The following is a 26,845-nucleotide window of genomic DNA, read 5'->3' as shown; positions in this document are numbered from 1 at the left end:
CTCATGCTTGGGGAACGATCCCTTGCTGTCCCTTACTGGTTCACACTTCAAGTATGCAGGTGTCACCCAAATGCATCAGAAAGGCAGGACGGGTCTGGTGCAGAACTCCGGCGAGAAGGCTCAGATCTGGGTGCCTCCTCCAGCTGTGTGGTGGGCAACTCGCTCCCCTCTCTGAGCCCAGTTTCTTCATCAGGAAAAGAGTCTCCACCTCACAAGGGGGTTGTGAGGTTTGAGGGAGAAAATGAAAAGTAAAAGCTTGTGAAATTAAAAATTTCAAGACGTGCACAATATTGTGAGCTCCATTTATTGTACTCCACTGGTACGTGTCAGGGACCCCAGGACACTGTCCAGCCTGTGTCTGGGAGCTACAATGCTGGTTGCATACCCCACACCCTCCCCTCCTGGCAGCAGCTCCCAGCACCCCTGAATGGCACAGCAGCCAGGACCCCAATGGGTGATTATCCCAGAGGGAACCGTAGTGACACAGGGGCCAAAGCTGGCTCCCTCCTCTTTTGTTGGGCTTGCAGCATTTTTTTTTCATTAGTTGTCAACACCTTAAAAATAGGAATATTTCACATAAAAGCCTGGATCTCTGGCTTCTCCAGATTTCTGACATTAGACCTGCATTCCCACTTTATAGCAATTAGCCACAACTAAATGACAACCACCAACTTCAGATGGGGACCTGTGCTTTGCCAGTCCCCACCACTCTATTGTACCTCAAGGTCAGCTGCCATTGTCAACTTGATGGTCCAAATATTTTTCATTATAAAGCAATGTCTCTCTGTGTAGTCTTCAGGAACAGTAGGAAAGTCAGTTGCACTGCAAAGACCTCACAAGTCAAAGGCCTACTTCATTCATTTATACAACCTTAAGAGCATCTGAGTAAGAGATCTGTGAACCAGCCCAAATCCCCCCTTTTATCCACAAAGGGCACCCTAGGGATGGGTGCGGCAGTCACTCTACACACACCCCTTCATGCAGCTAAGAGGCAGAGCTGAGAGCAGCAGACTTCACAAGTCTGAGCCAGTTGCTCCTTTCAAAGTTCTCAAATTCCCTGAACCCAAAGTACTGGTAAGCTGGGTGGACACACCAGGCACTTGGCTGTACCAGAGTGAGGTTGTGGACGAAGCAGCCAGACCCAGGCAAAGCTTGCTGGTGTGCCCTCTGGTGGCCATGAGGCAGCTCTGCAGGCCTCCATGAAGAGTTTTGATTTGATTCCAAGTGAGCCCGTGTCAACCACCATGGGTCCCAAAGCAGGCTCCCCCCAACCCCATGTGTGCCAAGTTTTCAACTTCCAACTACTTCCTTCCCCAAACATTCCTGATCTCCATTCCACCCCTCAGCCACTCTCCTGGGCACCCATCTCAGTCTCCAGTGTGGCTGGACTCCTCCTAGGCTGTGTGGCCTCTTCACGGCAGGGTCCAGCCTCCCCATTCTTCACATCCTGGTGCCTCACCCCAGGCTTAGCCCACGGCAGCCTCGCAGTGGTTGCAGGGAAAAACCCTACAGCAGTGGGGAGGCCAACCCCAACCTACAGGGTGAGCAGCACAGGCCAGGTGGGTCCCTCAGAGAACAGGAAGCACATGACCCAGGAGACGATGTCCCAAGAGCTGCTGTGGCCAGATGGCCAATCTTCACAAGAAGCTGGGGACCTGGACTTTTATGTGAAATACTCCAAGTTTTACAGGTTGTCTCAAATGTATATACTACCCAGGCCAAGAAAACACATTGGCGGATGGCTCCAGGCTGGGGCCCAAGATGGAGAGCTCTGCTGAGAACCTGCAGCTGACAGAACCTTCAAGATGCCGGGCGGAAGCCAGTGGTTTTCAAGGTTTTGTTTATTTGAGTAGTCTGTAGCCGTCATCATGTTTGATCCTGAGAGGCAAGCAAGGGAGAGAAAATTCTTGGACCCATTTTAGAGTCTGAGACATTGAGGCTGAAGTGGGCTCCTGGCAGGGTCAAGGTCACAGCTAGTGGAGAGAGCTCTGAGATACATGAGGCTGTGTCCCACGCAACAGCAGGCCCCAAGCCCACCCCACCTGGCCTGCCCCCTTAGCTGTGCCCGTCCTAGTCCCCTGGAGAGCCAACCACCCAACAACAGCTGAGATGGCGGCTCCCTGTGCACACCCACTGGCCACACCCACCCTCCGTGCACACAGCTACAGGACAGGCAGCCCGGGCAGAGCCATGCAGCTCTCTCCATGGGTGCACAGCCCAGAGGCACGCAAGCCCCATGTGGGGTTCAGGTCCAAGCAGAAACACCTCCTGCAGCCTTGCCCATCATGGGGAGAGTTGCGGGGGGGGGGGGTCCCTGGGTCAGCCAGGCGAGTGGCCATGGCCAGCGAGGCAGCCTCACCAGTTGGCCTTCACTGCCTTGATGTCACTCACGAGGTTCTGGGCCAGGCAGATACCAAAGATCTGTAACGGAGAGCAGGTGAGGGAGAGGCCACTGGCAGGGCAGGTTGTCCAGGGCAGAGTGAGGGCATGCAGGGCCACAGTGGTACCTGGAGGAGGGCGATGCCCACAAAGATCCCAGCCACGATGATCAGGTTGTCCTGCAGCCACTTTTCAAACTGGCCCACGCAGCCTTTGGTGTGGATGAAGCCCTGCTGCTCCAGCTCCTGGGGACAGATGGGCACCAGGCTCGGCTCAGCCCACCCACCACCACTGCAGGCCCCATCTCAGTCCAGCTTGCCAAGCTCAGCTCCGCCCAGGACCTTACACCTTAGTGCCTGCAGCCTGGAGCTCAACCACAGGGCCTTCTCCTCATCGGGGTCTCAGCACAGATGCCTTCTCCTCCGAGAGGCCTTCCCTGACTGCCCTGCCTCAATCCCATCACTTCTCTGATTTTATTTTCTTCCAAGTGCTTAGCTGAAATTGTCACATTATTGTTCGTATTTCTTTATCCATGTCTTACTGTTTTCTCCCTCTAGTGGAGTCCACTGCCTTGTGTTTGGCTGTACCAAGCCCCGCGTGCCTCCTAGGACTCAGCATCCCCTCCCCTGAATCCCTGAGGCCTTTTAGAGCCTAGAGGGGACCCCCCCCTTCCGATCCCAGTGCCCCCAGCTGCCCCCAGCCCTGTCCCCTCCCCTCTCACCAGTTTGAGCCGAACATCGTAGCCACACTGAGTGTTGAGGACATCTTCCTGAGAAGAAACAGGCCAGTGAGCAACTCAGTGGGGGGGGGGGCATCCATGGGGTCTCAGGGGAAGCAGATGGAACCGTGGATTCCGCTGCGTCCACCGCTCCTTAAGCTAGGCTGGCTGGGACCCGTGCACCTCTTTCCCTGATGCCAGGGCGCATGGCCACAACACCAGCTTGAACTGCTTCAGTTTTAGGAACCCTGACTGCTCGAGTTTTATAAGAATGGGAAGAAACCTGGCCCTCGTTGTCCCTGTGCACTGTGACTGGAGGGGTGTCACCGAGAGAAGCTTCTGCTCTAAAGAAAGCCATAAAAGGGTCAGAACCCCCAACCCTGCCACCCCAGCATGGTGGCCCAAGAGGAGCAGTCCCTATCCAACAGGCCTCAGCACTGCCCATGGACACAAACTCCCCAGCCCACAGGGCTACTCCTATGTAAGCTGACCTCCCCCGACATCCACATCCACAGCCCCCAGAGCAGGGTGGAGTCGAGCCAGCCCGGGGATGGGCTCTTCCCAGACTGCGCCTGCGAACTGCGAGGCCCACCCCTCCTCACCAGGCCCCACTCACCACAGGGTCCCTGACGCAGCAGGAGAAGGGCACCCCGCAGCGCTCCCGGCTCGGGTTCACGTCAGTGCAGTTGAAGTAGATATTGAGGTTCCAGTCGTTGGGCCCTCGGGCTCCGCAGCAAGACCACTAGCGGGTGGGAGAAGAACCCCAGGTGAGCCAGGCCCAGTCCAGGAGCCCCATCCTGTTTGGGGACAGGCCCAGGCTGCAGGAAGACAGGGCTGGGCTGGCCGGGAGGGGGCCTAGAGGCAGCCAGGCAGGCGGGTAGCTCCGCCACAGACAGGCCAGGCCTGGGCCCAGGGCCACCAGAGCAGCTTGAGGCTCCTGCCTGGGTTGGTGGGGGCTGGGTGGAGTAGGAAGGGGCTCCTGAGCTTGTCCCCTAGTCTAAGAGAGGATGAGAAAAGGAAGGGAGGGGGCAGGGATGGTGGCCCAAGGACTGTGGCTTCCTCCAGGCCACCTTGAGGGGTTCGAGTTTCAACAAACCCTGTGGGGAAAGGCACCACTGAACCCCACATCTGTGACCCGTCTCCCCACACTTGCCCCAGCGATTTTTACAGAAGACCTTCTCTCTTCCTCTCTGCCAGGACAGGAGGGCAATCCTGCCACCCTCACAATGATCCCATTCCACTTTACAGATGCTGCTGTCAGCACCTGTATCACCATTACCCCTACCCAGCACATCATGGGGCTGCAATGAAGCAGGGAGCTCATGATCTAGTGGGGAGACAGGAGCACACAGCCTTAACTCACTGACATGGCACAGGCTGCTAAAAAGCTGGCCCTCAAGGGACCAGCTCAAGGCTGGTCCTGAGAGGCCTTCTCCTCTCCCAAGGCTGCCCCCAAGAAGCCTTCGCCTTCTCCGGGCTTCCCCATTTCAGCCCTTACCACAGTTTATAATTCTACACACACATGCACACACACACACGTTTGTTTGTTTTGCTCTTTTATCATCTGTCTCTTCCCCCAGACTACCAACCCCACAAACACAGGTCCCAGCTTTTTTCACCTCTGAATCCCCCCCCCCAGCCCCTAGCCCAGAGCCTGGCACAGAATAGGTCCATAACAATTCTGTGTTGAATGAACAAATAAATCACATCCTAACCACCTGCCTCTCTGTTTACTTCTGCCCTGGGTTGAGAGCTCCTCAAAGCAGGCACCGGCTCTGGTTCACCTCTGGATCCCAGAGCAGTTCTTGGGGTGGATGGCACCAAAGGAGTATGACTCTGAGTGTGTGTGACTACGCGTGTGAGTGGGTGAGAATGTGCAGGCGGGAGGTGTCTAGGATTTTGTGAACTGTTCACTGACTGCTTCTTCACAGGGGTTAGGTTTGCAAGCTTGAGGGCAGAGCTTCTGGGGGGCAGGTCTCAAACTCGAATATGTTCAGAGGCCAAACGAATAATATAAATGAGGGAAGAGGGCCGACAGGTATAATAAAATAGAGTGGCGGGGACGGGGCAAACAGTCCCTCTACCAGCAAAGGGGGCAGTGGCAATGTAGCGCCAGCCCATACTGTGGGCCCAGTTTAGTAGAAGAAGAAATCTATATTTTTATGCCACGTTTCCTCCTTTAAGTGTTCTGTAAGCCCAGCCTAGGAGCTGCCAGTTTGGATCCTCTGGCCTCTGTTCCCCAATGCTGTGACCATGCAGGGCTAGGCACATGGAGATCACGAGGGGCTGGCTTCCTCTCAGACAGGGGCCCTCCTGGCTCACTTCCTTGGGGCCTGCCTGGCCTGGTGGGCGAGGGAACAGACCCAGCACACAGGGAGCTTGCTCCCTCATTCATCTGTCCAGCACGTGCCTCCTGCATGTGGTCAGAGCTGGATGCTGGACTTACGTATTCCTGAGCAAAGTCAATGAGGTTCTGGAGGTCAATGTCGTCCCGATAGGCCTTGACATTGTTGTTGATGAAGAGGTTGAGCTGGTCTCGAATCCAGTCCTTGAAGACGAAGGCCAGGATCCCTGTTGCCAACTCCAGGAAGAAAATGAGGCCAAGGAACACGGAGAACTGGGGTTGGGGGCACACAGACAGTGGGGGTCAGAGATACAGGGTCTGGGATTGCCACTGGGTGGGGCTCCAACCTCCTGCACCCTGACCCAAGACAGCCCAGAGTCCCCACCTTCTATCATGTTAGTATTGTTTTATGATGAAAAAAGATAGTGCTGTTCTTACCTACCCTGTTGTCTTTGAGAAACCACTCTCCACACACACATTCAGTTTCTGCTGCTACGCAGGAGCCACCTCCACCTCTTTTCCCATTCCCACTCCCACATAGAGGACTGGGCATGCGTCAAGATCCCACCAATCAGAGCATTACCTCCCCTGGGACCACAGGGATTGGTCCAGAGGCAGCCAATCAGGACTAAGGAGATGCAGTTGAAGTACTTGGGCAGAATGGTTGGGAAGGGAGAGCCTCACTCAGCCTCCATCAGGAGTTCCTGGGAGGGCAGCTTGAAGCCAGCACCCACCCATTCCTGGACATCTTTCCACCCCAAGAGGACTGGAGCCAACCCAGAGGGACAGAGCTGAGAAACAGAGCGACTAGGACAAGTGACACTGTGGTGGCTGCTGGATCCAAATGCGCTGGCAGTTAACACGCCCTTGGGCTTTCTTAGTGCCCCTTTTAGCTTAGGCCACTAGGTTTCGGCCCCGTACAACAGAAAGGATACTATAAACGTGGAGAATACAAATCTAGTGATTATTGTTACAATAACATAATAATAAAACTACCATTATTAAGCATGAACTATGCAAGAAGTGGGTGGGAGGAGGTTGGGGTCCCCAGTGGGAGGGCACTCACAAACTTGAGCAGGAAGGTGTTCTCCCGGAGGGCCCCAATGCAGCCGGCAAAGCCCAGCACCGACATGATGCCTCCTACCACTACAAAGAGCCACACAGGGTCAAGGCCTCCCAGATCTGTCAGCGCCGAGATGTTGGAGAGAACACCCTGTGAAGGGCGAGCAGAGGCAAATGGGGGGAGCTGGCCCTCCCACCATCTTGACCCAGAGCAGCCCCACACCCTACCCCACCGCCTTACCTTCTCACCCCAGGCCCAGAGACCAATGGCCAGGAACAGGGCTCCCAGCACCTGCAGAAGCAGCAGCAAAGAGCTGAGGGCTGGGGCACCAGCATCCTTCCCCACCCCCAGCAGAGCCCCCTCCCCACTACTGCTCAGGGTCTTCAGGAAGCCAGGGAGAAAGAGAGAAAGAGGGGAAAGGGCTGTAAATGGGATCCAGGGTCCTTTCTTCTTTTTTTTTTTTTAACATCTTTATTGGAGTATAATTGCTTTACAATGGTGTGTTAGTTTCTGCTTTATAACAAAGTGAATCAGGTATACATATACATATGTCCCCATATCTCTTCCCTCTTGTGTCTCCCTCCCACCATCTGTATCCCACCCCCTGTATCCCACCCCTCTAGGTGGTCACAAAGCACCGAGTTGATCTCCCTCTGCTATGCGGCTGCTTCCCACTAGCTATCTATTTTACGTTTGGTAGTGTATATATGTCCATGCCACTCTCTCACTTTGTCCCAGCTTACCCTTCCCTGTCCCCGTATCCTCAAGTCCATTCTCTAGTAGGTCTGCATCTTTATTCCCGTCTTGCCCCTAGGTTCTTCTGACCATTTTTTTTCTTTTCTTTTTTTTAGATTCCATATATAGGTGTTAGCATATGGTATTTGTTTTTTGCTTTTTGATTTACTTCACTCTGTATGACAGTCTCTAGGTCCATCCACCTCACTACAAATAACTCAGTTTTGTTCCTCTTTATGGCTGAGTAATATTCCGTTGTATATATGTGCCATATCTTCTTTATCCATTCATCTGTTGATGGACACTTAGGTTGCTTCCATGTCCTGGCTATTGTAAATAGAGCTGCAATGAACATTTTGGTACATGACTCTTTTTGAATTATGGTTTTCTCAGGGTATATGCCCAGTAGTGGAATTGCTGGGTCATATGGTAGTTCTATTTTTAATTTTTTAAGGAACCTCCATACTGTTCTCCATAGTGGCTATATCAATTTACATTCAGGGTCCTTTCAATCTTCCCAAGAATGCATCTCAGTGTTTCTTCCCACAGGACACAGCTTGGAAGACTGAACCGTCCCCAGCCCTAAGACGGACAAAGGCGGGCCCCTTCTTGGAACTCAGAATTGGAGCAGAGGATGGCCAAAACAGTCCCACCAAGTGGCAGCAGCTGTTTCCTGAGCCTCTGTTCTCACCCCAGGCCTATGTTAGGGTTCCAGGCTCCTGGCATCCTCTCTGCCCCCTCCCAAGTCTGGTCCTCCTGCTGCCCTGCAACTCTGTGACTTCCACCTCACTCCCGTCCCACCCTTTCAACCTCTGTCTGGCAGAGTACGTTTATAGTTCACAGCCAAAGACCCCTAAATGACAGGGAATCCCAATTCAGCCCCGTATCAGCAGAGTGGCACCAGCCTAGGCCTTCTAAACACCACCCACCATCCCACCTCATTTCCGTACTAGGAAGAGCCCTGGATATCGAGGGCAGCTGCCTGAACCTGGGCAGGACATCTAGTCTCAGAGGGAGAGTGCCCCTCTGGCCCAAGCCCAAGGCTGCGACCCCACTCCTTCAGACCTCCCTCTCCCACCTGCTTTCTCTACAGGCTCCTTCCCCTCAGCACAGAGCCTCAGTCAGCTCCACCCCTGACCTGCCACCTTTAGCACCTTCCCCTCTCCAACCCCAGGCTCCTCCCACTGCTGTACTCTTTTTCTAGAAATATTTTTCCTTCCCTCCCCCACACTGGATCTGGGATGTGAAACCAAACATCACTTCTCCTGCCTCATCCCACTTGACCCGCCGTGGCCTTTAGGTGAATGATCACTATTTTCTCTTTCCCAAACCTCTCCATGGTTAACGCAACGCCGTTCCTCCTCCTGCCCTTTCTCAGCCTCCCTCCTACAGTGCTCTGCTTCACCTGCGCCATGCACATGGCTACCCCCCTCCCCCACCAGGTTCCAACCTCAGCCTTCTAGTCTTCTTTTTCTCACACTCATCTTTCACCCCATCGTGACACTGGCATCTCCTGATCTCCACCCAAACCTCTCCCCGGCTCTAGAGCCCTTAGTCCACCTGCCTGCTGCAAACGCCTCCATGTCCCAGGATCCATTCCATGCACCAGAAATACATCAGGGAATAGGACACATGAGCTCTCAGCCCTCATGGAGTTTACACTCCAGTGGGGGAAATCCACAGTGAGCAAACAAGGTAATTTCAGATACCAACAGAGCCTTTAAAGAAAATCAAACAGGGTGATGAAATGGGGAGTTAATAGGGTAGTGGGGGCATGTTTCAGTTAGGGAGCATGGTGACATTTTAGCTGAGGTTTGAATGATGAAAAGGTGCACTGAAGAGAAGAGAATTCTAGGCGGAAGTACTGGCAAAGGCCCAGAGGTAAGATCATGTTTGGCAGTGCAAGGGACAAACTGAAGGGCAGCAAGGCCAGACACCACAGGGTGCTGTGGGCCACGGGGAGGAGTCTGGACTGTATTCTAGTGAGAAAAAACTGGAAGGTTCTGAGCAGGGTAACATAAGGGTCTGCTTTCCATTAAAATAAAAAAATCTCTGGGCCTGTTTCACAGGTACCTCCTTCAGGCCACCTTGACCCAAAACCAAACCCCCAAGTGGCCCAGTCCTGTCAGTTCAGCCTCATAACTTACCCTGGAGCCTTCCTCACCTTTCCCACCTGCCACCACCCCAACTTTGCCCCAGCCCTCCTCCCTGGTCTCCCTACCTCCAAACCCTGCCCCTCACTCACCCTCCCCATGTCAGCCAGGCAGATCTGCCTCCAAAACAGAAGCTAGAACATACCCATCACCCAGCACTGAAGCCTTGAGTGCTACCCTCTGCCCTCAACATAAAACTCAAACTCTCTGCCCCAGACTTGGGGCCTTTCACACTCGGGCTCCCCATCCTGGAGGACCCTGGAACAAGCCTGGGTCTCTCATGCCTCTCGCCCCTTGACATCTGGGGGGGTTCCCTCTGCTTAATGCTCTGCCTCACCTCCATCTACTGCCCACTGAGCTGTCACCTTGGCTCTGCACTTACTGGCTGTGTGACTCTGGGTTAAAAGATTTAACTTCTCTGTGCCTGTTCCTTCACCTGTAAAATGTAGATAATAAAGTAGCTGCAAGAATACAGTAAGTTATAATTCATTTAATCTGCCTAACAGTCCTGAGGGGCAGGCTTCATTATCACCCACTCGCTGCCAGGGAAGCTAAGGCCCAGAGAGAAGTGACTTGCCCACTGTCTCACAGCTAGGCCTGCTTCACCCAGAGCCTCAGACTTCCCTGACTAGTGCTCTCTGCACATGGCTCACACCCTCGAGGCTGGGCACTGCTGGGGCCAAAGGACACCCACATTGCATGAGCAGCATGTGGGTAAAGGGCAGTGCCACTGAGTCCTGATAAACAAAACTGAATGGGTCTGGCATTCTGACCCAAGACGTCAGAAGCAGAGACTGCAGAGGCAGCAAGTAGCCTTGGAGATATGGGATGAAGAGGGAGAAGGGAAAGATGACTTGGCAGGGCCCAGGGCTACAGATGCCACCCTGGAAGGGGCACCAGCAGCTCCCTTCTCCAGGCAGGGGCAGCCCTGCCCTGGAGCCTCGGTTTGGTCAGCTGTGGATGTTGAATTCTGTTCCCCAGGGCCAGCTCTCCTGGCCTCTCATCAGGAAACATCCCCTGTCCCCGGCCGAGAACTAGGGCGATTGGCCCTCCCTGCCCGCAAGCCTCTTTGGGGTGGGGGTGGGGCTTCGACCTTTGACCTACCCTCCCCCTTTGTAGGAGCTTAAGGCGAGGCAGCAGGCCCAGGTACTGGAGAGGTAAAGGGGCAGGAGACGGGATCCCGTCCTTCGAGGTGGCTCTCATCCCTACGGGTAAAACCAGGGGTGGGGCTCCGCGTATCCCTGACACCCCCGGGTAGCAAAGGGGCTGGGAGGGAGAGGGGGCGCCCGCACTAAGCGTGCCCATGGGGTCTTCACGGAAACACCTCCCATTTCTCGGCCGGGCCTCGGGAAGACCCCGGAAGAGTGTCCCCCCCCCCCCCCCGCCACTACCGCAGTGGCTGGGACCCGTCCCCTGCAATCCGGGCCTCTTCGTAGTTCCCCTGGGTGGTCCTGGGGGTGGGCGTGGAGGTGCGAATGGGAGGAAGGAGTGGGGGGACGGTCCCAAGCCCTTGTGGCAGAGAGTGTCTCCCCCTAGTAGGGGACTGAGCCTCCTTCTCCCGCCATCCCCAGCACAGGGCCCAGAACCCACCCCGCTCTCACCCAGAAGACGATGTTGAAGCCAAACAGGAAGTATTTCCCGCAGCAGCCGACCTCGGGTTCCTGGAAGTGCTGGTGCTTGCCGGTCATGGTGAGCGGCCGCCCGCCGGCCCGGGAACCGGAGCCGGGGGCTGGGCCCAGCCCTCCGCGGGCCGCCCGGGGCTGGAGCCGCCCGGGGCCTAGCCCGGCGGCTGCGGCTTCATGGCTGCGGCCACCCAGAGCGCCCGTCGGGCCCCGCCCGACCCCCAGGGTCCGCCCCGCAGGGACCGCCCTCGGCTCCCGGACCGCCCCCTGCTTGGTCCCCCTCAGAGCCCCACCTCTAGGCCTGACTCCGCCCCCTCCATAGGCTCCGCCCCCAGCCTTACTCCCCTTTGGAGCCCAGTCTCCCGACTGTCCCCTCCGGACCCCACCCCCATACAGGCCCCTCCCCACAGCCCGACTCAGCCCTCTCGGAGGCTAGCCTCTAGGCCTGACTCCTCCCTATGCGCTGGCCGCTGCAGCGTCCTTCAGACCAACCTGAGATGCTGAGGGCGCCGCAAGTCGCAGACACGAAAGACCCCTAGTTCCCCCCACACCGCAAAGCTCAGGACCAGCGCCACCCCAATCCCCGACCTTGCCGTCTGTTCCCATCCCTAGAGAGGAGTAACTACTGAGCTGGTGAGCGAGAGGAGGATGGTTATATGGATGGTGTTTAGCACACGTGCAGGACGTTTTATTACAGTGGAGTCCAATCAGAAGCGCTTTTTGGGTGCTGGGATGAATTGGGAGACTGGGATTGACATATAAACACTTGATACTATGTATAAAATAGATAACTAATGAGAACCTACTGTATAGCTCAGGGAACTCTACTCAATGCTCTGTGGTGACCTAAATGGGAAGGAAATACAAAAAAGAGGGATATTTGTATACCTATAGCTGATTCACTTTGCTGTACAGTAGAAACTAACACAACATTGTAAAGCAACTATACTCCAATAAAAATAAATTTTTTAAAAAAGCGCTCCTCACTGGATGGAAATTCTTTTTTTTTAAATTTTTTTATGGCTGCGTTGGGTCTTCGTTGCTGCGCGCGGGCTTTCTCTAGTTGCCGTGCGTGGGCTTCTCATCGGGCTGGCTTTTCTTGATGTGGAGCGGGCTTCAGTAGTTGTGGCTCACCAGCTCTAGAGTGCAGGCTCAGTAGTTGTAGCTCGCGGGCTTAGCTGCTCTGCGTGCATGTGGGATCTTCCCAGACCAGGGCTCGAACCCATGTCCCCTGCATTGGCAGGCAGATTCTTAACCACTGTGCCACCAGGGAAGCCCCAGAAATTCAGTTCTACCTCTACTCGTTCAAACTCAGAGTGGATGACACCTGGGTCTTGTGAGGGCCACTCCTGCTGCTCCCTGCCCCTTCAGTTTTGCCAGGGGCATATACTGCATCCCCTGGCTCAAGCCCCTTTGGCAGTTAAAGCCCCCCGCCCACCATCTAACCCCTCTCCCCCTACCAGCTTCCACCCTGATCAGGCTCCTTGGTACCTGGGGCGTCTCACATGAGCCCTCTCAAGGCAGGACTAGAGCAGATCAAGGTTTGGGGGGCCTGAATTTTACTCAATTTTAGAGTCCTCTTTAAAAATAATTCTGGTTTTGTTTAAAAGTATTTATTTAGGAAACAGAAAGGGGCTTAAGCTTCATCACCTTCCAGTTAATCATCGTCTAGCAGAACCAGAGTAAGGCCTGACCACCTCTCCTGGGCCAGGGCCTCATCAGTCGCCCCCGCCCCCGCTCCCACCCCTCTAGGGACCCACGCACAGCTGGCTGAGGGGAGGTGTGGGATACAGGGTAGGCTCCAAGGCTACAAATCTGATGAGAGGTAATCCATAAAAGTTTTTAAAGCAGAGTGATCAATCGCGAGAGCCCCCCACTCCTGTCCCTGAGCTCCAGCTCTGGGTCAGCGGCCTTGAGCCCCCTCCCCCAAAATGGAAGAGTCTGGCCCTCAGGCCACCTAGCCTCTTTCCCCGAGGTGGGGAGCACGGAGTAAGTCCTGGATCCTAGGATTCTCTCCTGTTATCTTTCCACCTGCAGTTGAGCCCTCCTCCCACCAATAACTCACCTCACCCCACTCTACCCAACCCAACCCTCAGGGTGAAACAAGCCCAGGCTTTCCTCCACCTTTCCGTTGCCCTGGTCCCTCACATTGGGTCCCCCACCAGAACTGCCCCTTGTCCTGGGCCCCAATTCACATTAAAGAGTGTTCGTATTCACTCCAGAATAGGTGAGAACCATGCCATCTGCCCCCAGCCCAGCCCCTTTTACACACACACACACACACAGCAGTGGGAGGCTCAGGGGCAGCCAAATGGGCAGTGGTGCCAGGGTCCCCTCACACCACAAATTTGTTCTTGGCTAGGGAGTTGCTCTTGGCAGCCGTGTCTGCGTGGGCCTGGTACCCAATGATGGTCTTTGTGGAGAGTCCCAGGCGCTCTTTGTAGACACGCCTGGGAGGTAAGTGGGAGAGGAAAGGAGACAGGCAGTCAGCAGCGGGTCCTGGAGATAACGTGGGACCCTGGGTCCTTTGCTCAGAGCTCCTACCCTGGTTCCAACCACAGTAACTCCTGTTGTATTTGTCTTACCCATGTGGAAACCCAAAATGTGCCTAGTGCAAAGGAGAAGAGGTCTGTTAAGAAACAGTTTGAAATTGAGATGCCACACCCTTTACACAAGGGGTGAAGAAAGAAGGGAGAGACAGCATGCAGAGTTCCAGAGGTCTCCCTTGCAGGCCAAACCATGCCCCTTCCACCACTTTCCCCTTCTCTCCTAGAAGAGACCCAGCCCCCACCCTGTGCCAGAGATACCCCTCACCCAATGCGCAGCACGCCCTCCTGGTTCTCTGTCTCCCTCGTCCATATGGCAATCTTGTCCCCCTTGGTTCGGATGTTGATGACGGCCCCACACACCTCCCGGCTGTGCTCCTCAAAGCTCTCCCCGATCAAACACAGCAGCTGGAGCCAAAAAAAAGGAGGAGGATGAGGCTTCCTGGTGGGCACAGAGTCTGCCCCCACCACCCTGAGACCACCGCTACACACCAGCCCAGCCCCTTCCCTTGGGAAGCCTCCCCGCCCAGTCCCCCACTCACCGTCTCCAGCCATAGGTGGTCCAGCTCACTGTGGCGCTGCTGCTTGGTGAGGCTGACCAGCCAGCGGCCACCCCGCCTATTCCTGCTGTCTTCCCACATGGGCTCAATGCCATCCTGGGAGGCAGGCTTGCAGATCAACCACCTCCCTTTGTTCAGAGGAAAGTGAGGGCCTGGCCACCTCCCCAGGTCCTGCTCTAGCCCCTCAGTAGGCCTCCACAGGCCAGGACCTTTCTGCCTTCATCCCTCCTGTACAAGCAGGTTCTACCAGCCATTCAGCCCCCCAGACCCTCCTGTGAGTTCCCATGGGCCCCTAAGCCTCAACATCTGTCACCTCACATAGCCTTGCGTGGGTGTGTGTTTATCTCCTGTACTGAACCAAGTTCCTTGATATGAGAGTTCAAATGGAGGTGATTAAGAAAGCATCTGGGGGAGGGGCTTCCCTGGTGGTGCAGTGGTTGAGAGTCCGCCTGCCGATGCAGCGGACATGGGTTCGTGCCCCGGTCTGGGAAGATCCCACATGCCGCGGAGCAGTTGGGCCCGTGAGCCATGGCTGCTGAGCCTGCGTGTGGGGAGCCTGTGCTCCGCAACGGGAGAGGCCACAACGGTGAGAGGCCCGCGTACCGCAAAAGAAAAAAAAAGAAAAAAAGAAAGCATCTGGGGCAACCCCAGTGCGGCCAAAGGCAGACATTCCAGGCTCAGCTGCTGGAAACAAGTCACCTAAGGAAAATCTTTAAATGCTGATGTGAGGGCCCCACTGCACAGCACCTCCAGGGACAGGCCTGGACATTGATGAGTGTCCTGGGGCAATTCTGATGCACCTCCCTAGTTAAGCAGCCAGGCCAGAAACCTAGACTCCTTCCTTGTTCCCCCTTCATTCCCCTCCCCTGTCCTTCAAGGTACAGCTCAGGTCTGACACTCTGTCCATGCTTCTGCCGAGCGGTCCTCTGATCTGAAATTATACTTGACTCTGAGGGAGGCTGTCCTCGGCACCCCACCCCCAAACGCCTGTGAGGGAGGAAGCTGGGAAGAATCAGCCCCCCTGTGCCCTGGGGACAGGGTGGGGGTGGGGAAGCAGGGCTTACCTTGAACAGGGTGTAGTCACAGCCGGAAGAGAGCTTACTGGCCAGCTGGATGTTATTGTACATCCTGGAGAGAGGCCCCCACCCCAGGCTGAAAGTCCAGGCTTTTTAGAGCCTGGTTCCAACTGGCCTCAGAACTCCTCAATCTCTTACCAGACCCCACTGCTTTCCACCCACCTTCCAGCCTCCAAGCCTTTGCTCATACCGGTGCCCCCTGCCAGGAATTCCATCCCCACTTGTCCAGACCTTCAAATCCTACCTTCTCACCCACTTCTAGGGTTTGTGAAGCACCTTTCAGATCTCCTCACTGGATCACCACAGACACTGAGACAGCCTTAAAACTCACTTTGTGGCTGAGACAAGCTCAGAGAGGGGCAGGAACTTGCCCAGGGTCACAAAGCATGGAGCAGCAGAGTCAGGGTCAACTCCTTGTTTCTCCCACTTCCCAGGCTCTCTCCCTGGGTCCCAAGGAGGCTTTGGGGGGGATGTGCCCCAGCCCAATCCCCCCGCCACCTCCTTGCAGAACCCACCAAGCCCCAGTCCTCAGCAGATGCTGCAAGGCCCCAGGGAAGACTGGGAAAGCTGTGTAGAAAGCAGCTCCCTGGAGGGGTGGGGTCTACGAAGGATCCCCAGCTCAGAAACCCATGGCCCCAGCCTCCTCCATGAGGGACAGACACTCACGCCCAGAAGTCCTCCACGGTGTCAAACTTGATGACCAGATGCAGGTTGTCCTGCCAGGCCCTGCTGCAGTCATTCTTGAAGAACCACAGAGCCCACCTAGAGGAGGGCGGGCCAGGAGGAAGCAGAGTGCACCCACCTGCCCTCCCCCAGCAGCAGCTAGGTTGGCAGGGAAGCCCTGTCCCTCCAAGGGCAAACAGGGAGATAGGATTTGGGGCACAGGCCACCCAAGGTGACTGGAGCCAGTTATCCTGAAGGGCCAGGGGATGAGTGAGGGTCTTTAACCCAGAATCTCAACTGGGTTAAGGCTGGAAGGGCCACCAGAGCCCAAGTCTTAGGCCAGCTCTGGCTGTTCCCAGATGAGGAAGTGATTCCAAGGCCAAGAGTAGGGCCTACCTGTTCAGCAGTGGGTGCAACTCCAGCTTGCTCTCCACGGGGCCCTCGGCCCGGGCCTTCCTCGGAGCCTCCTCACCCACCCACACCCCCGCTGCTGCCTCCTCTTCCTCTTTCTCTTTCTCTTCCTTCTCTTTCTTCCACTTTTGGATTCCACCCTCAGCCTCTTTGGCCTGGCCAAAGAAAGAAGTCAAGGTGGGCGGTGAGCCCCAGCCTTCGCTGCCCAAGGGGGCGGGCGGGTGGACTTACAGAGTGCGCGGTAGCCATGCTACAGCCTGGATTCCACGGGCACCCAGCATCCGAGGGGGTCCCCAGCTGGCGGCCTTTAACCCACCATCGCCCCGCCCCGCTCACCCAGGACAGGGGACTGGGAGGAGCCAGCATAGGGGTGGGGGAGTGGGGTGTTCAGAGGGGGAAGGGCTTACACTATTACTTCCATCAGCAAGCATTTAGTGAGCACCGGAACCCCGGGGGCTGGGAACACAGCTGTGAAGAGGCAGACCTAGCCTCCGCCCACATGGTGCTGGCCATTTGGGGGCTGAGACACGATGGTAAGGGTCAGTATTAGGGGTCTGCCCTTAGTGAAACCGCATCCCGCCAAGGGTGGACGCTGAATTTAAAGCGGACCGTCCCAGACATGGCAGAAGCTGCGACTCTGACATGGGGGAGGGGGGCAGGGCGGGGCCAGGTCCGAGACCTTATACACACATTGTGGTGTCTCCTTTTTGGCTCTGCTGTCATTCACCCCCTCGATTTCACCATCAATGTCATCTGACACAGGCATTTATCTGGTCTCTGGAAGCACCTAAGGGTTTTCTTTCTAATGTGATTATTTAGAAACAAGGAGGATATAAAAAATCCACATTTTTGGTTGCTCTTGAAATTTTAGAGAGGTCTGGCAACACTGAGGCCTCCTTCTCCCAATCTGCTACAGCGGACGCTGCCTTAGGGAAGAGCAAGTAAGGTTCCACACAGGCCTGCCGGCCCACTGCACTCCTGCTTCCTACCTCCTGGGCCATCTGAGTGTTCTCCACCTGGGCATGGATGGCGAGGGCCAGTGCACCTGTCATACAGCCTGGGTTCAAGTCCTCCCTGCCCTGACCTCAGCCAAGTACCTGAACCTCACTGAGTCTCAGTTTCCCTCTCTATAAAATGGGAATGTTAATGATACACAACGCAGAAGCTTAGGTATTAAATGATATAAAACACATAAAGCCCACAAAACAAGGCCTGGCTCAGTGGTCAATAGCAGTCAGCTGAGGGCTACCCCAGGGTGGAGGAGGGACTGGGGAGGTGAGGGTGGGAGGGAGAGCTCTGGCTGGGGAGACCCTTTCCCTGCCTTCTGAACAGCAGCCTTTCTGCAGGGGCTGAACGCTCCCCAAACTTCTTAAGGTTTTTCACCCTTCTCTTGTCCACTTTGAGGGTCCCAGCTCTGTAAGGGACCAGTCCCTTCCCCTACCCCACAGCCAGAGAAGCCCATGACCACCTGGAGGCCGACAGTTAATATCTGTTCAACCCACATCCCTAAGCTCCAGGGTGTGCCAGGCCTAGGCCTAGGAGGCAGTGAGGAGCAGAAGATGAGTGTCCCCTGTGCTCTGGTCTATCAGGGGAGCCAGGCATCAGGTAATCTCACAAAGACCTGTGTCATCATAAATGCAGACCTCTGAAGGAGAGGAATTCACAGATGGGAGAAGACAAAATCCATGACCTGCGCTGAGGGCTTTAGAGCAGCACTTCTCAAGAGCATGGATCAGAATCACCTGCAGGGCTTGTTAAACACGGACCACTGGGCCCTGCCTCCCAATTTCTGATGCCTTAGCACAGGGCTTGGGCCTGAGAATTGGCATTTCTAACAAGTTCCCTGATGATGCTGGTCAGAGACCCCGTTTCAAGAACCACCGACTCAGAGGCAGTTCACAGAAGAGGTGACATTTGAGCAAGCATTAACTAGGTAGGTGGAGGAGGACATCTCGGGGAGTGGAAGCAGCACGAGCAGAGGCTCTGGGGCAAAGGGCCCGTGAGGTACTGGAGGAAGAGAAGAAAGACCACCACTGTCGCTGAGGCCTAAAGGGGGCAAGGGGGGTGAGTCTTGATCTTAGGAAAGTGGAGAGCCATTGGGTGCTTCAAGTGGGTACAGAGGGGCTGGGGAGGTAATCAGATGGGCTTTCTAGCAAGTTCTCTGGCTGCTGTGCAGGAAACAGACCCTGTGCAATTAAGAGCGAGTGGGAGGAGATCTACTTGGATGCTGACGTAGCTGTCCAGGTCACAAATGGGGTGGCAGGGAAGATGAAGAGAACATGTATTTAGAAGGAAGATTCAGTAGTGCTTGGTTGTGGATAGGCTCTGGAGAGGTGGGCATGAAGTCCCAGCTACCTGTTGCTGCATAACAAACCACCCCAAACAGAGTGGCCTAACACTACAATAATCATTTATTTTGCTCACAGAACTGCAATTTGGGTAGCACTCGATAGGGATGGCCCATCTCTACTCCAAAGCCCTATCGATTGGAGTGGCTTACAGGCTGGGGCTGGGGCTATCTTCTCACCCACAGTGGGGCGGTCTTTGCTGGCTGACAGATGGAACCTCAACTGGGGTGTCAGCTGGGACAGTTCTATGCAGCCTCTCCATGTGACCACTTGGCTTCCTCACAGCATTGTGGCTGGGTTCTCATAACCAATGTCCCAAGAGATGAGAGGCAGAAGCTGCCAGTTTCTCAAGGCCTCAGCCTGAAACCTGGCACAGCTTTATGTCCAGTGTACTCTTTTTGAGTCCCAGGGCCCACATTCAACAACAGGGACATAATCCCACCTCTCAATGGGAGGAATGTTGAAGAATTTTGGACAGGAGAAGCATTGGAGGAGGGCCAGGCTTGGGGAGAGATCACGAATCCAGATCTGATGGAGAAAAAGGGGGAAAGGACCCTCTCCAAGTGCCAGACATGGTTTTAGCTGCCTTAGAGTCCTGGCCCAGAGCCTGGCATGGGATGATCCTAGCAGCCACAGCAGCCCTTCCCACCATCTTCCACGTCTTCCAGCGTGGGGCAGCCCCTGGAGTCTGGGGTTGGGTGACTATGAAGAGACCCCAGGAGGAACCCCTCCCCCAGCCCTACGGGGTTCTGGTCCCTACCCCAGGCCCTCCGAAGTCTGTCTGTGGAGGACATTTTCACAGTGGGGTTGAACAAGTAGAGGCTCTTGAATCCCAATCCTGCCATTCTGTTCCTAAAATATCTCGAATCTGCCCATTACTCTCCCTCCCTCACCTCAGCAAGCATCGCCATCTCTGGCCTGGGCCACTGCCTCTTCTCTCCTAACACTCTCCTTGCTTCCACTCCTGCCTCCCTACAAAACATCCTCCACGTGGCTCAGAAGGATTATTTAAACAATCAGTCTGATCACTTAACTCCTCTCTTTAAACCTCTCCAGGATACCCAGGATGTGATCCAAAGTCTAGGTTCTGGGACTGCAAGTTCCTGCACGATCCAGGCTTACAGGGCTGATCCTCCAAGAGGCCAGTCTCGTTCCTGCCTCAGGGACTTTGCACTTGACATCTCTCCCCAACTCTTTATATGACTGACTTCTCCCTGTCCTTCAGGGCTTGACTCATTCCACCTTCTCAAAGAGATCTTCCCTGACCACTCTATCTAAAGTAGACCACTCTCCCCCATGTACTTTATTTTATTTTATTTTGGGCTGCATTGAGTCTTCATTGCTGCGTGCAGGCTTTCTCTAGTTGTGGCGAGCGGGGGCTACTCTGTTGTGGCGCACAGGCTTCTCATTGTGGTGGCTTCTCTTGTTGCAGAGCGTGGGTTCTAGGTGCACGAGCTTCAGTAGTTGCGGCACATGGGCTCAGTAGTTGCGCACGGGCTTTAGGGCACGCAGGCTTCAGTAGTTGTGACTTGCGGGCTGTAGAGCGCAGGCTTAGTAGTTGTGGCGCATGGGCTTAGTTGCTCCATGGCATGTGGGATCTTCTGGACCAGGGATCGAACCCATGTCCGCTGCACTGGCAGGTGGATTCTTAACCACTGCACCACCAGGGAAGTCCCCCATATACTCTTTAACTCAGCATCCATTTTATTTCCTTCTTAGCACTTAGCACCACTCATTCATTCATTCGTTCAAAAAATACTGACCTAGTAGTTGCTTTGTGCCAGGCACTGTTTTAGGCGATGGGGGGTAAAGATGTGAACAAAGCTGATGGTTCCTCCTCTTTGCTTTGGAAGGCCCCAGGACTAAGTGTTGACAGAGTGTTGATCTGTCAACACTTGCTGTTTCACGGTCTCACCCAGTCTCGGGCATTGAATGTGACGAGTACGGTGCACCTGTGGCCCCAATCTGAAATCCCAAAGAGCACATCCAGCCAGCTGCCTGCTCACAGCTCCACCTGGGTATCTAATGTGCATCTGGCTCAGGCTTATTGCATCCAAAGCTGAATTCCTGACTTTCCCCTGTCCCCAGACCTGCTCCTCCCACAATCTTCTCCATCCTTCCACCTGCTCAGCCAAAAATTCTGGACGGGTCCTGACTCCTCTCTTGTAACCCATCTTCAGCTCTACCTTCAAAATATCCAGGATCCAGCTGCTTCTCTCCATCTCCATTGCCACCACCCTAGCCCAAGTGGACTGTCACCTTCCCTGTACTATGGTGATGGCTTCCAAACCGGTCCCAGCTTCCACCCTGGCCCAAGAACAATCTACTCCCTACACAGCAATCTTTAAAAAGGAAAGTTAGGTCACATCACTCCTGAGCTCACACTACAAGGGTCTGTAAGGTCCCACCAGCTCTCAGCCTTCCCTCCCCGCTACTCTCCATCCCTCACTCACTCCACCACACTGGCCACCTTGCAGGTCTTCAAACGTGCCAGGCCCACGCCTGCCTTAGGACTTTACTCTGGCCACTCCTTCAATTCCTACCTCAAGCCAGGCCTTCCCTGCCCACTGCATTTAACTGGTCAAACCCTCAGCCTCACCCCAGCACCCCCATGCTCTTTCTCTTCTTCGCTTTCCCTCCAAGCACTTATCACCTCCTGACACACCCTATATTTTACTTATTTATTTTACTCATCATCTGCTTTCTGGTACTAGAATATAAGGTCCCCAGGGCCTCTTTTACTCACAACTCTGTTCTCCAGTTCCTGGAGCAGGGCCTGGCTCAGAGCAAGTACCCAGAAATCAGAGTCACGTGGGAGAATTGACCATTAGATTTAGCGAGGTGAATGTCACTGATTTTGACAAAAGGGACACAATCTAAGGCATTTTATTTGGTCACTAGTTCATTTGTTAATTGTCTGCTGCCTCCTTCTAGAATAGTAAGTTCTAGAAGAGCAAGGACTTCATGCATCTTGTTTTCTGCTGAATCTCCAGTACCTAGAACAGTACCTGGAACAGAGTAGGCACTCAGGAAAAACCGACTGAAAAGAATAGAGGCCAATGACCAGTTACATGACTTTCCCTCTCTGGGTGTCAGTTCTTTCATCAGTAAAGTGGGAATGAAAGTGCCTGCTTTAAGGGATTGATTTTAGGGCTTAATGATGTAGTGCCTGGCACACAGGTGTTCACTCAGTATCACCCACCCACCCCCGCTCTGTTCTTAGCACCCCAATCCCGCCTGCCTGTCTTCCTCCCCATCCTGAGGCCCGGACAGCAATAATGTTGGTAAATGTTCAATCACACTGTCAGGCACCACACTCAGAGTTATAAAGACACTTCTGGATTTTTGCAGAACCCAGGCAAAGCTAGGATCCCTGGGATTCTCTTAAGAGAGCACCTGCTGCTCCAGCTGGGATTTTCTCCCAAACCCTTCTTCACACTCTCCCAGCCTTTCCTCTCCAGAAGCTTCAATAGCTGTGCTCCTTGGTACACTCTTAAGAAGGGGAGAGAAAAGAGAGGAGTGGAGCGGCCCATTTTCCAGTGGGGAGAGAGAACAGAAACAAAGAGAGGGCCCCGAGAACTCACAGGTTTAGGGCCTGGCCAGAAAGAGACGCAGGGGCCTGTGCTCTGCCATCCTATGCCCTAAAGGGGGGCTGGCCATGTGACATGGGGTAAAGAATCCATTGTGCTAGAAAGTAGTGGCCCAGTAACCATGCCACCTTCTTCTGGAGACAGCACATATGCAGAGAGAGAAACAAAGATGTGGCAAATGTAAGTGAGGATATTTGGGTATTCATTGTGCTTCTGAAGGTTTTGTTCATTGTATTATGTTTGCAACTTTTCTCTATGTTTGAAGTTTTTAAAAATAATAAGTTGGGGGCAAAACTTTGGGAGGGGGGACAGAGCTGCTTGTGGCTCACCAGTAACAATTCTCCCCTTCTCATACTTTGATTCTAGGAAGTCATAAGCCCAGCAAGATGACCAGAGTTTTCCAGCCTCCCTGCAGCTAGGTGTAGCCAATGAGAAGTAGACAGAAATTGTTGGCTTCTGGGAAAACTCCTTAAGGAAGAGACAGAAAACTGGCAGGTACTCTTTTTAGCCTACTTCCCTTCCTCCTGCTTTCTACATAGACATGATGGCTGGAACTGAAGCAGCCACCCTGGGCATTGAAGGGGCCTTGAAAGTGGAATCCAGGTACTAAGAATGGTAGAATAGGAAGGTAGGATTCTGGGTCCCTGAGGACTGTGAAGTCATCACACCAACTATGGACTGCCTACTGCAGTAGCACAACTTCTTTAAGTGAAAGAATAAACACCTGCTTTGCCTAAGCTTCTGATTAGCAGCCAAATGAACTTCCCACCTGATTCAGATTTCAACCTGTTTTCTGTTCCCTCTACACTCTGGACTTTTCCACCTGCTGGATCATCTGCTGGGAAAGCTCACCACCACTTGTAAGGTCTTTCTCATCTTTCAAAACCCAGCTTGAATGTCACTTTCTTCTGGAGGCTTTTCCTAGGTACCTCTTCCCTCATGGACTCCCAGCACCTCCTATTGCTTCTGTTAAACTCCCCCACAGACTGCTTGCTGACCATTCGGGGATTCTTTACTACTCATTGCTTTGGCTTCCCTGTAACATTTTGTCCTCTAATCCCTTGGTTTCCCTGTCACCGCTCTCTCCAGTTTCTCCTCCTCTCTGTGCTGCTCCTTCTCAGGCTTTCCCTGGGCTCTGGAACTCAGGAAGTTTGCAGTAAATCAGGATTCCGTTCTGGCCCCTCCATTCTTTTCACTCTACCTGTTCCCCTGGGCAATTGCATCCTCCAGCCACCACCTCTATGCAGATGACTACAAATCCAATGGTGTACTGGGCTGGCTTGGACCAGCTCCTGAGAACAAAGTTTCAGGAATTTTGTGAGCCAGGTGTTAAGGCCATTATTAAAAATTAAGTTATATAAATTTATGATTATATAAATATGTTCAAAACAAAGATAATAAACACTCAAAACATAACTTCCTAGTTATTTTACTATTATCTATGCTTTTAAGGTTATTTTTTATCTATTTTATCTGAATGGTGGAAATGCTCAGAGACATCACAGTGACAGCTTGAAATCAACCACAGCAGGAGAATTTACACCACGGGTATGGGCAAACTCTACAAATCAAGGTGCTTCCCTGCTTGGAAAGCCATGTATTAAAGATTTCCTACTATACCATGGCCCAAATCGATACCTGAAGCCAGCCTGGAGTGACTTCCTGAGCTCCGGGCTCAGATGTCCAACTCTCAGCTGGACTCCTCGTCCTGCACATTCGGTGTGCCCCAGACAAACTCACCATCACCCCCCAAAGCTGCCCCACCCCCTCAATGCCTATTTCATTTTGCAGCAGCATCACTCACCCCGTTGTCCAAGCCAGAAACCTGGCAATCTTCCTGAACTCGTCTCACTCCCTCCTCCCCAACATCTAATAAGTTATGTCCTCAGTGATGCTCATGTCTCCCCTCCAGTCCTGTTCTAGCCTCACCGAGGCTTCCCTGGTTCAGGCTTCATCATTCCTCCAGTGGATTCTGACCCAGCCTCCTCACTGCTCTTGCTGATTCTAGCAGTGTCCCCCTCCAACCCACCTCCATTTGGGCCCCATAAAATGCAAGTCTCATTTATGTCTCTTTTGTACTTAAAATCCTTCAGTGACTTCACAATTCCTAAAATAGGGAGTACAGACACCCTTCGTATGGTCTTCTTTCTCTCTTCCTCCTCTCTCCTCCCTACTGCTTGGTCCTTCCTCATCTGACATTCAGGGGATCTTAGTCAAGAGTCATAAACATCACTTCTGGCTTATTTAAACAGATAAGGAGTTTATTATCCATTAGTGGGAAGCTCAGAAACTCTCCTGGAAAGCCAGAGTCCCCTTGGAGACCATGCAGCCTGGAATGATGGCCAAATCACATTGTCAAGCAGTCCCAGGAAGACTCCCCAGATGCTACAGCTGAGTACAGACAGTACAGCTTGCCCTATTGCTGACTGATGCTTCCAAAAGCAGTGCTGCCCCTGGTCCCTGGCAGGAACTGCCACCACCATCACCACCACCTGTCTTCACCAGAGCAGACTCTCCTCCTTCCCTGCTTCTTCCTGGCACTAGGTTCAGGTTCCAAGTCTGGGGCTGAGGTCACATGTCCTGGCAGCAAGGAAAGCTGGGAAAGCATTGTCAGCTCCTGGAGTGGGGAGATGGGCTCTGCCTCATAAGGTGCGGGATCCCCCAGACATAGGAAGGAAACAGTTTCAATGATGAGAGGCCATGCTGTTCCCCATGCCAGCTTTTAAAATTACACAAGTAAAATACTATTCAAGGAAAAGTAATCAAACAGCACAAGAAGGAAGGTAATGAAATGTACAAGCTTCTCTCCCTGAGTTCTCTCAATCCCATTTGCCAGTGGCAACTACTGTTAACAGTGTTTTGGAAGTCCTTGCAGGTGTGTTCTTTGTATATCCAGATGTCTATATTTATATATAAGGTGTCTATATATAACTGTGTGAGTGTATGTATTTTCCTTGTATCAAAATTGACTAGCTCCACAAGAAAAGGGAGCCCTCCTACACTGTCAGTGGGAATGTAAACTGGTGCAGCCACTATGGAAAACAGTATGGATCTTCCTCAAAAAACTAAAAATAGAGTTGCCATATGATCCAGCAATTCCATTCCTAGGCATATAGTGGGAGAAAACTATAATTCGAAAAGATACATGCACCCCAATGTTCATAGCAGCACTATTTACAATATCCAAGACATGGAAACAACCTAAATGTCCATTGACAGATGAATGGACAAAGAAGATGTAGTACATGTATACAGTGGAATATTACTCAGCCATAAAAAAGAATGAAATAGTGCTGTTTGCAGCAACATGGATGGACCAGGAGATTATCATACGAAGTAAAGTCAGAAAGAGAAAGACAAATACCATATATCACTCACATGTGGAATCTAAAATATAACACAAATGAACTTATCTATGAAAAAAAAACAGACTCGCAGACATAGAGAACAGACTTGTGGTTGCCAAGGGGGCAGGGGGTGAGGGAGGGATGGATTGGGAGTTTGGAGTTAGCAGATGCAAACTATTATATATAGAATGGATAAACAACAAGGTCCTACTGTATAGCACAGGGAACTATATTCAATATCCTGTGATAAACCATAATGAAAAAGAATATGAAGAAGAATGTGTATATATATATATATATATGTATAACTGAATCACTTTGCTGTGCAATGGAAATTAACACATTGTAAATCAACTATGCTTCAATAAAATAATTTTTTTTTAATTGCCTAGCTCCACACATTACAGTTTGGCACCTTGCTTCTCTCACCTCACACCATGTCTTGTCACACTCCCATATCAGTACACATGGGTCTAGCCCATCCTTTCTAATGGCAGTACAGAGTCACACTGAGTGGATGAATCACAATTAACTAGCCAGTCCTCTACAGAGGGACATTTAGATTATTTTCAGTTTTTTGCTACAATAAACCAGGCTGCAGTGAACATCCTTGCACAAATGTCTTTGTGTGCTTGTATGAGTAGAGATCCAAGGGATGAATTACTGGAAGAGGAACTGTTGGCCCCAAAGGAGCATGCATTTATGTCTTTGGTAAATGTTTCCAAATCACCTTCCAAAAAGCATGTGACAATTTGCAGCTCTACCAGCAATCTGGGAACATTTTTTTTTCCAGGCCCTGCATAGTCTGGTTCCTGATTGCCCTCTCACACACCCTGCATTTCCAACCACAGTGCCTTTGCCCATGCTATGTCCACAGCCTAATATTCCCTTCCTCCCTTGTCTGCCAGATGAAATCACACAAGGCCCAGCTCTGATGTCACCTCCTCTGTACAGCCTTCCCTGACTCCCTTGAGCTGTCAGAGTCCCCTTCCTCTGGGATACTACAGCTTTTTGGGCATAATTCTGTCATATACCAACTAAGGACCTATGTGTGCCTGGCACTCTATGGCCATTTTGACAATCCAGACCATAACCACACTAAAAAGCATCATGTCCACCTCCTTCTCCCTCCCTCCTGGTTCTTCAGTCTTTTATCTGTTCCCAAGCAGAGTCCTGCCTCAGGGCCTTTGCACTTGCATTTCCCTCTCTATGGATCTTGCTCTCAAGCATCCTGGTCTTGGCGCCTCTCTGGGGTCTCTGCTCCCATTCACCTTCTCACAAAGGCCTCCC

General features: G+C 53.0%; 2 protein-coding genes across 5 annotated transcripts; both read right to left on the bottom strand.

Moving 5' to 3' along the window:
- Positions 1–290: 290 nt before the first annotated feature.
- TSPAN17 (tetraspanin 17) lies at positions 291–11,302 on the bottom strand. 4 transcript variants are annotated; one of them, XM_027098168.1, is made up of 9 exons: positions 10,994–11,302; positions 6,745–6,795; positions 6,508–6,654; positions 5,544–5,714; positions 3,714–3,839; positions 3,101–3,148; positions 2,508–2,624; positions 2,360–2,421; positions 291–1,878 (listed from the first exon to the last, which is right to left on the bottom strand). In XM_027098168.1, the coding sequence occupies exons 1-9, from the start codon at positions 11,078–11,080 to the stop codon at positions 1,842–1,844; spliced, it is 846 nt and encodes a 281-aa protein (XP_026953969.1). In that variant the 5' UTR covers positions 11,081–11,302; the 3' UTR covers positions 291–1,841. The 4 variants fall into 4 exon arrangements, with proteins under 4 accessions (XP_026953969.1, XP_026953970.1, XP_026953973.1 ...); XM_027098169.1 differs by adding an exon at positions 10,497–10,597 and having other exon boundaries at positions 291–2,421; positions 10,994–11,083; XM_027098172.1 differs by lacking the exon at positions 6,508–6,654 and having other exon boundaries at positions 10,994–11,205.
- Positions 11,303–13,349: 2,047 nt separating this feature from the next.
- Positions 13,350–17,322, bottom strand: EIF4E1B (eukaryotic translation initiation factor 4E family member 1B). The gene is made up of 7 exons (XM_027098166.1): positions 17,260–17,322; positions 16,256–16,425; positions 15,863–15,958; positions 15,185–15,248; positions 14,103–14,216; positions 13,829–13,968; positions 13,350–13,464 (listed from the first exon to the last, which is right to left on the bottom strand). The coding sequence occupies exons 1-7, from the start codon at positions 17,320–17,322 to the stop codon at positions 13,350–13,352; spliced, it is 762 nt and encodes a 253-aa protein (XP_026953967.1).
- Positions 17,323–26,845: the final 9,523 nt, after the last annotated feature.

This window comes from Aethalodelphis obliquidens, unplaced genomic scaffold, assembly GCF_003676395.1.
Source record: "Aethalodelphis obliquidens isolate GAN/ISIS:26980383/991018 unplaced genomic scaffold, ASM367639v1 scaffold121, whole genome shotgun sequence".
In the NCBI taxonomy this organism is placed as follows: domain Eukaryota; kingdom Metazoa; phylum Chordata; class Mammalia; order Artiodactyla; family Delphinidae; genus Aethalodelphis; species Aethalodelphis obliquidens.
This window is presented reverse-complemented; position numbering and strand designations above follow the sequence as displayed.